The sequence below is a fragment of the Terrapene carolina genome, unplaced genomic scaffold (genome assembly GCF_002925995.2).
Source record: "Terrapene carolina triunguis isolate 2854851 unplaced genomic scaffold, T_m_triunguis-2.0 Scaffold96, whole genome shotgun sequence".
NCBI lineage: Eukaryota > Metazoa > Chordata > Testudines > Emydidae > Terrapene > Terrapene triunguis.
In genome coordinates, this window is record NW_020664447.1 from 53632542 (window position 1) to 53647537 (window position 14996).

General features: G+C 42.3%; 1 protein-coding gene and 1 long non-coding RNA gene across 2 annotated transcripts in view; one reads left to right on the forward strand and one right to left on the reverse strand.

Moving 5' to 3' along the window:
• The window catches only part of LOC112103994, a 45496-nt gene that overhangs the window by 16428 nt on the left and 14072 nt on the right, over window positions 1–14996 (forward strand). The gene's annotated exons all lie outside the window — the stretch shown is intronic.
• HEATR5A (HEAT repeat containing 5A) overlaps window positions 11099–14996 on the reverse strand; it is a 111476-nt gene continuing 107578 nt past the window's right edge. The window contains exons 33-35 of the mRNA XM_029911453.1: window positions 14581–14735; window positions 13010–13223; window positions 11099–12768 (exon numbers count right to left, since the gene is read on the reverse strand). Of these exons, the coding sequence (XP_029767313.1) occupies window positions 12464–12768; window positions 13010–13223; window positions 14581–14735 (674 nt within the window). The 3' untranslated portion in view covers window positions 11099–12463. The remainder of the gene's footprint in view (window positions 12769–13009; window positions 13224–14580; window positions 14736–14996) is intronic.

Genomic DNA, 14996 nt, shown 5'->3' on the forward strand with positions numbered 1-14996 from the left:
GGACATCAAATCTTTCTTTACTCGCTATTACGTAACTATATAGTTGAATTTTGAAGTTACATGCTTACGTTTTACCTGGTCTCTTGCATATTTATCATACATCATGGCAAATGCCTTTTCCACTTTTATAGATGTACCTGTAGCTATAGCCCATTATTAAATAGCTTGGGTTGAACCTGTAAGTAGGAATCACGTGTTATAATTAAGGCTCAGATTTTGTCACAGATATTTTTAGTAACAAAAAATCACAGACAGGTCACGTGCAATAAACAAAAATTCACAGAAGCCCGTGACCTGTCTCTGATTTTTTACTAAAAATATCCCTGACAAAATGGGGAGGGAGGAAGGTCCAGCACACACAGCGAGGTTCTCCCTGCTTCTCGCAGTGGCTGGGAGCTCTGGGGTCCTCCCACCGCCCACAGGGCTGGGAGTTCTGGGGTCCCTCTGCAGCCCACAGAGTCTGGGCGCTCCGGGGACCCCCACCGCCCAGCAGCTAGGGGAAAAAATGGTAGAAAATGCCAAGGTCGTCTGTGGAAGTCATGGATTCCGTGACATAATCAAAGCCTTTGTTATAATTAGTCTCCAGATAATTGAACTGCAATCCTGTGTTTTAGTAAATTTCTATGGCAATAGATTAGGAGGTTACTGAGGAGAGGGGAATAGATGCATTAAAAGTTAGCTTTTAAGCACATGGTTGTATAAAATGCAGAGCAAGGGCAGTTTAAATTTGATTTTACTGTGTATATTTTTAAGAACTGCCCTAGCAATTGTAACAACTTTTCTCTTAATTTCTTGAGTTTTAAGAAGAGTTTCACTTGCCAAATGGAATAATCAAGCCTCAATAGAACTACTTGTGCTCAAAATTCCTAACTGTCAGGGTGGTTAAACATTGGAATAAATTGCCTAGGGAGGTTGTGGAATCTCCATCTCTGAAGATATTTAAGAGTAGGTTAGATAAGTGTCTATCAGGGATGGTCTAGGCAGTATTTGGTCCTGCCATGAGGGCAGGGGACTGTACTCGATGACCTCTCGAGATCCCTTCCAGTCCTAGAGTCTATGAATCTATAAAGTTAAGGATATAAAGTAACTGTTTTCAGGACTGGGGCCTCAGTAAACAGCAGCCAAGTAGCACTAAATTCAAGTTACAAGACAGCAAATCTGCCTTTTTATGATACTCTCTGTCCAAGGTGATACTGGAGATCTTGAGTGACTCCATTTTGTTTCCTTGCCTCCATTTTGAGTTAGGCAAGCACATCACTAAGGTACCATCCCACGGTTAGCTGGAGGCTGACTGGTCGCAACTCTGAAATTGGCAGGGGCAGAAACTGGCAGGGAAAAGTGGTGGTGAGGTAATTGTTGATCATGAATTTGGCTATATTAGAAACAATGTTGCGATGTGGCACAGGCAGAGTGCTGACAGAAAGATGCAAGCAAAACAACTGTCAGTCAAGCCTGTTGAATAGAGTGTGTCAGAGACACAGAAGCAGGTAAAAAGAATGAGGAGTACTTGCGGCACCTTAGAGACTAACACATTTATTTGAGCATAAGCTTTCGTGGGCTAAAACCCACTTCATCGGATGCATGCAGTGGAAAATACAGTAGGAAGATATATATACACAGAAGACATGAAAAAATGGGTGTTGCCATACTAACTATAATGAGAGTAATCAGTAAAGGTGGGATATAGTCAGCAGGAGAAAAAAAAACTTTTGTAGTGATAATCAGGATGGCCCATTTCCAACAGTTAACAAGAAGGTGTGAGTAACAGTAGGGGAAAAAATTAGCATGGGGAAATAGGTTTTACTTTGTATAATGACCCATCCACTCCCAGTCTTTATTCAAGCCTAATTTAATGGTGTCCAGTTTGCAAATTAATTCCAATTCTGCAGTTTCTCGTTGGAGTCTGTTTTTGAAGTTTTTTTGTTGGAGTATTGCGGCTTTGAGGTCTGTAATCGAGTGACCAGGGAGGTTGAAGTATTCTCTGACTGGTTTTTGAATGTTATAATTCTTGACGTCTGATGTGTGTCCATTTATTCTTTTGCATAGAGACTGTCCGGTTTGGCCAATGTACATGGCAGAGGGGCATTGCTGGCACATGATGGCATATATCACATTGGTAGATGTGAACGAGCAGGTGAATGAGCCTCTGATAGTGTGGCTGATGTGATTAGGTCCTATGATGGTGTCCCCTGAATAGATATGTGGACAGAGTTGGCAACGGGGTTTGTTGCAAGGATAGGTTCCTGGGTTAGTGTTTTTGTTGTGCGGTGTGTGGTTGCTGGTGAGTATTTGCTTCAGGTTGGGGGGCTGTCTGTAAGCGAGGACTGGCCTGTCTCCCAAGATCTGTGAGAGTGAGGGATCGTCCTTCAGGATAGGTTATAGATCCTTGATGATGCACTGGAGAGGTTTTAGTTGGGGGCTGAAGGTGACGGCTAGTGGCATTCTGTTACTTTATTTGTTGGGCCTGTCCTGTAGTTGGTGACTTCTGGGTACTCTTCTGGCTCTGTCAATCTGTTTCTTCACTTCAGCATGTGGGTATTGTAGTTGTAAGAATGCTTGATAGAGATCTTGTAGGTGTTTGTCTGAGGGGTTGGAGCAAATGCAGTTGTATCTTAGAGCTTGGCTGTAGACAATGGATCGTGTGATGTGGTCTGGATGAAAGCTGGAGGCATATAGGTAAGTATAGCGGTCAGTAGGTTTCCAGTATAGAGTGGTGTTTATGTGACCATCGCTTATTAGCACTGTAGTGTCCAGAAGTCCAGAATACCCCTGGTCGGAGTTCTAGGGGCGTGTCTGTGCAGATTTGGAAGAGAAGCGGGAGTGGGTGGAGGAGGAGGAGAAGTCTGTCACTGACCGAGAGGAAGAAGACCAAGAAGAGACAGAGACCAGAGCGAGATGAGACTTGACCTAAAGAACATCTAAGAACTATTACCAGAAGTTGTCAGCAACCTTTGGAAGACTGATCAGCTGAAGCAGGGAGCAGCCACTTAGGATGATCTTAACCGTATGCTGTTGCAGTTTGGGTGCTTTTAGCTTGTGTGTAGGGATTTGTGTTTGCACCAAGAAAGGATGCTTTGTTTTGGAAAATATATTACTTGTCAATCACTTATTGGAGAGCTCTATCTGTATCCTCCAAGATATTCCTTAGCCCCCTTGCAGACCCACACCTGATGAGAATAGATTGGTTATAACAGGTGGGCTGTTTTGCAGGAAAACCCTTGGGGGATATTTGAATTCTGTTTTTGGGGTATCAAATGAAAGGATAATAAGGATAATATACATCTTGAGAATATTGAACACTATTCGTTTTCTAGGGGTCTTCTGCATAATTTTTTCCAATTTTCTCATCTCACTAAGGTTCCATGTCCCAGCCACCAACTTTTCACCAGAGGAAAAGTTCAGACTGTTTGTTAGAACATTTTAAAACTGTTTAAGAAAGTGCATTGACTGGTTTAGGTTCAGCTGGATCTAAACCAGCAACTCACACTGCACATTTGTTGTATAAAAGCCTTTTATTAGAAAGCCCATAATGTGATCTGCTATAAGACTAAAGCTACATTTCAGGAAGCAGAAGGCATCATTGCCAAACAAGTTTTGCCTCGCATTCTAAATTAGAGTACACAGACTGGCTTAGTGAGCTTTCTACTACTGCAGTAAGTGAAAAAAAGGACTGTCTAAATAGAAACGTTTGGAAAAATATGAGAATGTCTGGTCACACATGAAACTATTGCATACTTTTGTAGTTTAGTATACATTAGTCCCTGATACTAATAGGTTATGTTCTCATTTATTTATCCATTTAGTCACTTTAATACGTTGTACCCTGCCTGACCTCTACAGGTTCAGGTTTGTTTTTACTTTTTGTTTAATAATGAATGTTGAATTGTTTTATGTTAATTCCATTTTATGCATGCATTTATATATGTTTTGTTTCATTATGTATTTCTATTTTATATATAAACAATTAAAATAAAGTTTAAAAAAATATATTAGGAATGGAGTTTTAGGCCTGGTCTACACTAGGAGTTCGTCGAATTTAGCGCCGTTACATCGAATTAACTCTGCACCCGTCCACACCACGAAGCTATTTAGTTCAACATAGAGGTCTCTTAAATTCGACTTCTGTACTCCTCCCCAACGAGGGGAGTAACGCTAAATTCGACATGGCCATGTCGAATTAGGCTAGGTGTGGATGGAAATCGACGCTAATAGCTCCGGGAGCTATCCCACAGTGCACCACTCTGTTGACGCTCTGGACAGCAGTCCGAGCTCGGATGCTCTGACCAGCCACACAGGAAAAGCCCCGGGAAAATTTGAATTCCTTTTCCTGTCTGGGCAGTTTGAATCTCATTTCCTGTTTGGACATCGTGGTGAGCTCAGCAGCACTGGCAACGATGCAGAGCTCTCCAGCAGAGATGGCCGTGCAATCTCAGACTAGAAAGAGGGCCCCAGCATGGACTGATTGGGAAGTCTTGGATCTGATCGTTGTGTAGGGCGATGAGTCCGTGCTTTCCGAGCTGCGCTCCAAAAGACGGAATGCAAAGATCTATGAGAAGTTCTCTAAAGCCATGGCAGAGAGAGGATACAGCCGGGATGCAACGCAGCGCCGCGTGAAAATCAAGGAGCTGAGACAAGGCTACCAGAAGACCAAAGAGGCAAACGGACGCTCCGGATCCCAGCCCCAGACATCCCGTTTCTACGAGGCACTGCATTCCATCCTAGGTGCGGCCGCCACCACTACCCCACCACTGACCGTGGACTCTGAGGATGGGATATTGTCGACGGCCGGTTCCTCGGACATGGTAGCGGACGGGGAAGATGAGGAAGGAGATGAGGACGACGAGGCAGTCGACAGCGCTTACAACGCTGATTTCCCCGACAGCCAGGATCTCTTCATCACACTTACAGAGATCCCCTACCAACCGTCCCCAGCCGTTAACCCGGACACAGAATCAGGGGAAGGATCAGGCAGTAAGTGTTTTAAACATGTAAACATTTATTTTTAACAGAACAGGAATATTAAGAATGGGTTTTTCATGATTACTTTGCCCTATGCCCTTAACTGTTCACTCCCTGGCAGTGCAACTACTTAAAAAAATCAAACAATGTCCGGTGTAGCATGATTGTTCTGCCCAAGCAGTTCTACTGTTTAGTCCCTGCCAGTACAGCTACAGTAAAATCCGGTCTATATGTCCGGGGATAGAGCTGAAATCCTCCATTGACATCTCCACGAAGCTCTCCTGGAGGTAATTGGAAAGCCTTTGCATCAGGTTCCTGCGGAGAGCGGCCTTATTGGGTCCTCCGTAGTAGGAAACATTTCCGTGCCAGGAGAGAAGCAAGTACTCCGGGATCATTGCCCTGCAGAGCAAGGCGGCATACAGCCCTGGTCTTTGCAGGCTTTCCCGAAGCATCCTTTCTTTTTCCGTCTCGGAAATCCTCATCAGAGTGATGTCGCTCATGATGACCTGCTTTGAATTAGGTAGGGGAATGTTAGTATTGGGACTGCTTGCCTGTTCCTTTACAGAACTGTAACCGGCGGTTTACAGCCACGCGGTGGAGGCGGGAGAGGGGCAGCATACAGGGATCTTTCCCTGGGACAGCCGCGAGGGGGTGGGACAGGGGCAGAGTTCATGCTTGCCGGATTGCTGGCAGCAGGGACTGGCATTGCTTTCAATGTGAAAGGAGGCCAGTGCAACTATCAAAGTTTTAAGCAGCCACAAGTATACGGCTTACCATGTCGGCCTGCTACACAAATTCCGGTGTCCTGCCCCGCTTCTCTGATCTGCACTGCAAGACCCCAGGCACTGAATGCGAGGGCCGAAAATTCGACCTTGTCCTGAGTGCGCATGTGATAGGTGCTGTGCATGGTCTTCTTCACAGAGAAAGACTATGTTCTTTGTTCACAACGAAATTTATCTTTCTGAGGAATTCACTCCCTTTTTCCCATTCCCACACCTGCGAATGTATCACAACCTAGCCTGGCGTCACACACCCAGAGGCTAGCGCAGATGAGGCGTAGGAAGAAGAGGACACGGGAGGACATGTTCTCCGAACTTATGGGCTGCTCCCGAGCCCAGGCAGCCCAGCAGACACAGCGGAGGGAGAACTTGTCCCAAATGCAACGAGCACACATGGAACGGGAGGAGTGGCGGCGGCAGGAAGACCAGCAGGCGACTCAAACGCTGCTTGGACTAATGCGGGAGCAAACGGAGACGCTCCGGCGCCTTGTGGATGTTCTGCAGGACCGGAGGCAGGAGGACAGAGCCCCGCTGCAGTCTATCTGTAACCGCCCTCCCCCGCCACCAAGTCCCATACCCCCCTCACCCAAAGTCCAAAGAAGGAGGGGCGGCAGAGTCCGTGAAAACTCTCACTCCACCCCTGCAGACTGCTCAAGCACCAGAAGGCTCTCATTCCCCAAAATTTGAAAAGTCCTTTCCTTCCCGCCTCACCCAAGCCCCCGTCCAAGTTTCACCCCCCAGTTTCATGTGTAGTTGTTAATAAAAAATACGTTTCTGTTCATTACTGTTTCCATCATGTTCTTTAGAGGAGAGTCTGTCTGAAGGGGGGGAAGGGGGTTGGTAATTGGACAGGACAGCAGCAGGGCACAGACACATTGCAGTCACTAGTTACCCTGGTCAGTCTGGGAGGTGGTTTTAGTGTTCTGTGGGGGGTGCTCTGTGACTTTGTGGCGGGGGAGGGCAGTTAGAGATCTTATGCAGCGGTCCTTATCCTGGATCACAGAGCCACACAGCAGGGGATCTGTAACCGTCCTCCCCCTGCCACAAAGTCACATAGCCCCCCCCCACACACAGTCCCGAACAGGAGGGGTGGCAGGCTCCGTTGAAACCACCAGTCCACCACTGCGGAGCCTGTCATTCCTGGAGTTTAGAAGCATCATTTGCATCACTACACTACACCCGCTCCCCACCACAGTCTGCGTCCCAGGTTCAAAACTTTCCCGCGAAAACAGTAATAAAGAAAAAGGTGTTCATTAACAAAATTCAAGTCATTTTATTTTTAAACGTGTTTTGGAAGGGGGGGAACGGGGTATGTAAATGGAGAGGATACTGAAGATTTAGTAGGTAAAGAAACGGGGGCAGGTTCAGCTTCTCTGTACACAAACTGAAAAGTCACAGGTTACCCTGCTCACTGTGGAACCTAGCTTTCAAAGCCTCCCGGATGCACAGCGCGTCCCGCTGGGCTCTTCTAATCGCCCGGCTGTCAGGCTGGGCATAATCAGCAGCCAGGCTATTTGCCTCAACCTCCCACCCCGCCATAAAGGTCTCCCCCTTGCTCTCACAGAGATTGTGATAGCTGCAATAACAATGGGGATATTGGTTTCGCTGAGATCACAGCGAGTCAGTAAGCTTCTCCATCTCCCCTTGAGACGGCCCAAAGCACACTCCACCACCATTCTGCACTTGCTCAGCCGGTAGTTGAAGAGTTCTTTTTCAGTGTCCAGGGCGCCAGTATAGGGCTTCATGAGCCAGGGCATTAGCGGGTAGGCTGGGTCCCCGAGGATGACTGTAGGCATCTCCACATCCCCAAGACTTATTTTGTGGTCCGGGAAGTAAATACCTTCCTGCAGCCGTCTAAACAGACCTGAGTTCCTGAAAACACGAGCGTCATGAACCTTGCCCGGCCATCCGACGTTGATGTTTGTAAAACGTCCCCTATGGTCCACCAGTGCTTGCAGCACCATTGAAAAGTAGCCCTTTCGGTTAATGTACTGGCTGGCCTGGTGCTCCGGTCCCAGGATAGGGATGTGAGTTCCATCTATAGCCCCACCGCAGTTTGGGAATCCCATCGCGGCGAAGCCATCTATGATGACCTGCGCGTTTCCCAGGGTCACTACCTTTGAGAGCAGTACCTCAACGACTGCGTTGGCTACTTGCATCACAACAACCCCCACGGTAGATTTGCCCACGCCAAAGTGGTTCGCGACTGACCGGTAGCTGTCTGGCGTTGCAAGCTTCCAGAGGGCTATGGCTACTCGCTTCTGGACAGTCAGGGCTGCTCGCATCCGGGTGTCATCGCGCTTCAGGGCAGGGGACAGCAACTCACAAAGTTCCATGAAAGTCCCCTTCCGCATGCGAAAGTTTCGCAGCCACTGTGATTCATCCCAGACCTGCAGCACTATGCGGTCCCACCAGTCCTGCTTGTTTCCCGGGCCCAGAATCGCCGTTCCACAACATCCATATGACCCATTGCCACCGTGATGTCCTCGGCGCTGGGTACCGTGCTTTCTGACAGGTCTGTGCCACTCTGACTTCAGGTCCTCACCGCGCTGCCGTAGCCTCCTCGCCCGATTTCTCCGCATCTGCCTCTGGGAAAGGTGGATGATAAGCTGCAAGGTGTTGACAACGGCCACAACTGCAGCGATGGTCGCAGCGGGCTCCATGCTCGCAGTGCTATGGCGTCCGCACTGTCGCTGACCAGAAAAGTGCGCGAACTGATTTCCCGCCGGCGCTTTCAGGGAGGGAGGGCGGTAGTGACAGACGGATGACGACAGTTACCCAAAAACACCCTCGACACATTTTTTTACCCAGAAGGCATTGGCGGCTCGACCCAGAATTCCAATGGGCAGCGGGGACTGCGGGAACTGTGGGATAGCTGCCCACAGTGCACCGCTTCCAATGTCGACGCTTTCCCCGTTAGTGTGGACTCAAAGTCAAATTACCGTCCTTAGTGTGGACACACACGTTCGACTTTGCAATATCGATTCCACATATTGGATTTAAGTAAAATCGAACTACTCTCGTAGTGTAGACATACCCTTAGATGGGACTGCAGACAGTTTAAGCCAGTGGTTCATGCATATCTAAAAGGGATCACTGCCACACACACCCAGATTCTGCTGAATATCTGCCTGATCACTGGCGACTACTGTCATGTATTACTACTATGACTACAAAATAGTTGACAAGATGACTCCGATTCTACAGTTCATTCAGTTCTCCCTATTCCCAGTGACCCACATCAGCACTCATGTGGCCCTGTTTGTGAAGAGATCCCCACAAAAAATTCAATAATTAGTGCACCCGTCCAATAGGACTGCTACATCTCCTCTACATGAAATCATCTTATTTTGTGAGGGATATTGCATCAGTCTAAATGAGTCTGAGCTTTATTGACCTTCACAGCTTAAAGTATTTCTGGCATCTCAGTTTGTAGCCAAGTGCATGCTGAAGCATACCAAATTAGAGTCAGATTATTAATTACTCTAGACATGCAAATAGTGAAGACTATTAGGACAACTACAGAGTTCTGCATGCTTTGCTTAAATTTAATGACAACTTTCAAAAAATTGCAGGATACTCCTAAATGACTATGGCAAATATGACTTTAAACAAATAAAACTGCAGCGTGTCAATATTATGGCAAATTATTTTGCCTTTGGCATAGTATTTAAAATACCATATTCCAGACTCTCTCTTTCTATATCTATATACTTAGAATATTTATTAACGCATTTTAATTTAACATTGGATATATTTTTTAATACAAAAAAGGTATATATTTTGATTTCCCTATGTGAAAAGGTTGGCATCAGGGTGAAATGAATACGAGTACAAAAAACTTTTAGCAGGTTTGCTTGCTGCTAATGCAATATGTGAAACTGTTTTTAAGAAAAGTATGTCAGTGATGTAAAATTTCATAACCTCATTACTATGAAAAATGTTAATGTTAATGCACAGGCAGAATTTTTTTAAAATAAAAATGTAGATGCAACCCTTTATATATTAAAGGAGGGGGGAAAGTATTAATATAGATCCCAAATGCAGCAACCTGCCTTCTCAGCAACACTTCAGCCCAAGAGTTCATCACCCTAGTGTGCCGCTCATTACACTATAAAATACCACGTCAGATTCAAAGTCTGAACGACTCTTTGTGGCCCTCCAAACAAGAAATTGGCCCAAGGTATTTAAGAGAGCATCCTCTCTACCCACCTCGCTGTCCAAAACAATAATCTTCCTAGGCAACTACTTTCCTCAGGAAATATAAAACTGTCAACTTCAAAGATGAAATTTATGAGATCAGGAGATGGTCAGTACTGAAAAAGCTCTAAGTCTAGAGAAATTCCCTCCGACGTCGGTAAGAATGACCGCAGATTTCACCATTTTCCAAGGAAAACAAAATTCTTCAAAAAACAATACATGGAAAGATGGTAGAGATAAGAGAGGAGGACAAAAATCATCCCTTGGTTCCCTCAGGGGAAGATGGGAGGGAACTAAACAATTGGTTGGTCTTTATATTATGATGATAATTTTGCTAGGAACTCATATACTACACCAGTAAGTGCAGTAAAAATTCTTAGACACATGAAATAATCATGATTGACTCTACATTTAGCTTTCTTTGCGTTGTTCACCATTTTTCTTTACTGACAGAACAGGCTAGAGGGAAAAAGAACCATTACATGTCTCTCAAACCCCCAATGGGGTAGCCAAATATATTCCTTATTTACCAGCATATCTTGTCCCTAACTACAACTATTATCATGGCTGCCCTACAAACTACATTTCCCAAACTGCTCTGTTCTCCTAGTTCAAAAAAGAGAGACTGACTGACACGACCAAATGCCAGTCTGATAGGTCACCACAGAGGGGATGGGGCGGAGAGTGTTCCAATCCACGGTGCTCATGAAACTCCTGTTGTAGGGCCAGATTTTCAAAGGTATTTAGGAGCTTAAAGATGCAGAGAGGTTTCTAAGGAAGTTAGGCACCTAGATGCTTTTGAAAATCCCATTGGGTGCCAAAATATCTTTGACAGCCTGGCCCCTAAAGTTTGGGTCAATCTGCATCCCCCAAGGTCACTTCCTCCTCACGAACAGGTTAGTGCTGCTCTAGGAGTGTTTCTATCATAACCTTGAGAAGGCTTGTTCACCCCATTATAGGGAGTTTTTTTTAAACTCTCATTGGCCGTTGTTAATTCAGAGTTATTCTACTTGCATTTTTACATCTTATGGTAAATATGTCTATAGAGGTTCTGATAGGGACACTGTATGGATTGGGAATATTAATGAATTAAAATCCAGATTTTTAAAGTAACTCTAATGCAAGTCTTTCTATCAGGTAAAATGAAAAACAAACTTCACTGAAGAAAATTAGGTTTATTTATGTGAATTAGAAAAATGAATTGTTAGAATTTTGGTCAAATGGTTAATTCTGTACAATTTACAATAGTATTTATATACAAATCTTATAATAAAATACAGTACATCACGCTCTTCCTGAGTCACAGTGTGTTTCTCAGCTCAGATGCTTTTCTTTTCTTGACTAATTTTTAACAAGGAAATAGTATACTCATTTTGACAGTATTTGGTTTACTGAGCTAATACTGGCACAAAAGAAAAAAAGGCAATACATTAGAAAATACTCTATAGCCATTGCATTTTTAGTAGTTAAGATTTTTTTACTATATTAAAATATGTTCCTTGATAAAAATTACGGTATATTTTGTACTTTTTCTTTAAGTTTGTTGTATTTTGACACAAGACTTCAAACACTTCCACCCCTCCTTGAAAAGATACGTATATTAGTGAGAGTCATGTACAGATACCTGATCATTTAAAAATCATGAAATAGATGCAGCCAGATAGATGTCTGAATCAGAGCCACAGTGCATCAAAACTGCTGTCCTTTTCAGGATATGCAAGTTTCAACTGTCTGGCTAGCATAATATAAAGTGAAATCAAAAAGTATATCCTGAAAAGTGAGGCTTTATATCAAGCAATAAGGCACCAGTCGTGCAAACACTTACACATGTGCCTTAACTGTAAGCACATTAGTCCCACACTGCAAGTTCCTGCAGAACTGGGGCCTAAGTGAAAAGGCATTGTGAAGCTGTGATATAACAGCAAGGGTTATATTGCTATATCTTAGACAGCTCAAGAGTTTATTAGCATTTAATTAAAGCAGTCAATATTACCTTAAATGTAGTTGGATATTAGAGCTCAACAATAATTTATCTTAAGGATTACAAGGACATTTAATATATGCAGTATGTTAAATTAGGACTTAGGAAAGACTATGAACAGCAAGTAAATTTATGCCCCAGTTAAATCAAAAATCAATAATCACAGTAACTTTTGTTTTAAACAAGTATTGCCAAAATAATTCAGTTTATTTAATGAATAAGAATGGCTGGCTCCTGAATATATCTAAGTCTTATTTCTTGTCTGTATTGATATCAGAAATGCACAGTTCTCACAGATTTGTTATTTTATTAATGCAAATATATAGTTTATATTACTTTTGATAAGTTTTACTCCGAGTGCTCAGACAAATGTAAAAAGTCAATTATATTTATTAGAAAGCAAATCTCTAAAAATGTTGTTTTTAAAAAATCATCTGGATTTCAAGTCAAAACTGAGCTAAAACTGAAACCAACTCTTCCTGACTACTGTAATTAGAAATGAAAAGGGACTTTTTTGCAATGTTATCAAAGTGCTTACGATACTTCAGAAAAAGTTGGTCTTTAATTGGATGCTTGAACTTTTCCCAGGATTCTTTGCATGTTTAGGTGTTGTCTTGACTTTAATGCTTTCCTGATTGCCTTTTACAGCTGATTCAAGCCTGGCTTTCATAGTTGGAGAGGAAGCCATTACTTTTTTAAAAACTGATGAGTACTGTGGACCAATCTGCATCACGTTTTGCAAAGCAAACTCATGTAGATTTCTTGCTGAGTTTGTGGCTGACCCCAAAGAATTCTCATCCAAAAGAAAGGAAATAAGGAGGGGCAGGAGGCAGGCCACCAAATAAGCACCTATAAAAATTAAAAACAATACTTAGATATCAAATAATTTTTTTTTAAGTTTTCAAATCCTAATGAGTACTACTAAGCTTACATAAAGAAAGTCAACATTTTTCTAAGACATACTGTTAAATAGTGTAACTAATAATTAAATTTTGTTCAAAATTATAATTATGGGGGAATACATTTTGTTTTAGTTGATTCCCCACAGCCACTTAAGACATTAAAAAGGCATTGGAATTGAGGGACTTACGATGCTCTTCCTCAGCAATGGCTATGAGAGCTGCTACCGCCTTTATTCCTTCCTGAATGACTTGCAGTTCAGCAGAATTTTCAGGCTTTGTTTTTTCTGTTTCCTGCAATTTCCCCACAATAGATGGTGCCAAAGAATGAATGTAAGGATATGAGACAGCTCTGTTGGGATATTGAAAGATGGAAAGCAGCAGCTGATAGCACTTAAGCTGTACCTAGAGGGGAAAAGTTACAGTTACAATACTGAATGTAAACAAAGTTACACTTAAAACTACATGTCAGAATGCCTTGGCACAATTTTAAAGATAAAGCTTTCATAAGAAAAAAAAGTGTACAAAAGCTTGACAATTCACATGGCAAGAGAAACTTTTCATCATTAGCTAACTGTAAAACATACTTTGAAAAGTTAAATGATGTCAGGAAAGTATCTTAGAATTATTTTAACAAATAACAAAGAAACCATAAAACACATCTTGCACTCATAACTAAAAATGTCTAAATAGAGTTTTAGGCTCATGAGCCCACTAGGTTTCCTAACTATATTAAAATGAAATTTTTGGAGAAAGTTACACTTGACTAAAAGCAGGGGCTTAGAATACAAATGTCACCTCACTATTAAACTATGGATAAAATTTGCAAAAATGCTTAATGCCTTAGGAGTCAAAGTGTCTATGGGACTTTTGAAAGGCTGAGGCGCCTAAGTTACTTAGATGCTTTTGAAAATTTCACCCTATGTCACTATTTCTTTTTTTGTAATTACACCTGGCTTTCTGAAATTCTTATTAGTGAAAGCCATCCTGCTAAAAATTGAGATTTCTAAAATTGGACATATAGCAATAGACTTAAAGTAAATATTTCCATCTTGTTCTAGCAGCTGAGTCATCAACTTTGATAATTAAAATTAAATAAAGCTGACTTTCTGATTGATAAATCAGTATAGGAGGAGGAGGAAAAAAAACTGGTTTACGATGGACTCTTACATTGGTCAACATAAAGCCCACATTTGGGGAACTACTATTTAATTAACAAAAGCCCAAGGGAGTATCATCTTTACAGCTGCACTTCCAGTGTGATAAAGGGTGAACTGCTGTGATAGTGGTATACTTCCACCATGTAAGAAACAAGAAAAAAATCCTCCTAATGTGCTGTTTCTGTCAAGAGTACAGATAAAGAATCAAAACAGATGACCTGGCAGCGTAGTGCCTTAAGGTCTAAAATAAGTGCACAGAGAAAATTAAGGAAATGTCCGCAAAACTAGATAACTTTCTTACCCATTTAGCAAAGTGTGAAGTTCTTATTTCCCAGATAGTGAAACAATAATATAGAAAATACTTAATTTGTATACAGAATATTTTAATGAACAACAGTTAAAAGCAAGGCAAAGCACAGACCCACTAGCTCTGGCCAACTAGTTTAGAATTGTACTTTAAAATACAATAGATCTAAACTGGACAGAATAAAAAAAAATTCTTTCAAATCAACACTTTTAGTTCGGCCCAGTGAAACAGCTCAACAGAAAATGTGCTAGAATGCTTCTAACTGAAATACTCCTCTAGCTAGAAAAGTACTTACTACAGGGTCTTTTGAATCAAGTGCTATTTTAAACTTCTCAATACAATGCTTTTGAAGGCACTCTATGGTAGTAACTTCTGGACTTGTAGACAAAATAAATACTGTAATGGCAGTAAGCAGGCTGACTTCATCAAGGTCCTGTTGAGCTCCATCTACTAAAGATAAAACAGTCTCAAATTCACATTCTAAAAGTAATATTGCAAATTGTAATGTTCTAAAGTGATGTAAAGAGTGCTTATGAAGCATTTTTTTGGCATGGCATTTTCTATATTATGTCTAAATGGAATTTTACAGTGGTGCAAGCACATTAATTTTGTATTAAGAAAATATTTTTTCTTTTGTATTTATTGATACAACTGTTTTCAGAAGAATCTAAAACCAATGTCACGCATCTGACGAAGTGAGTATTCACCCAC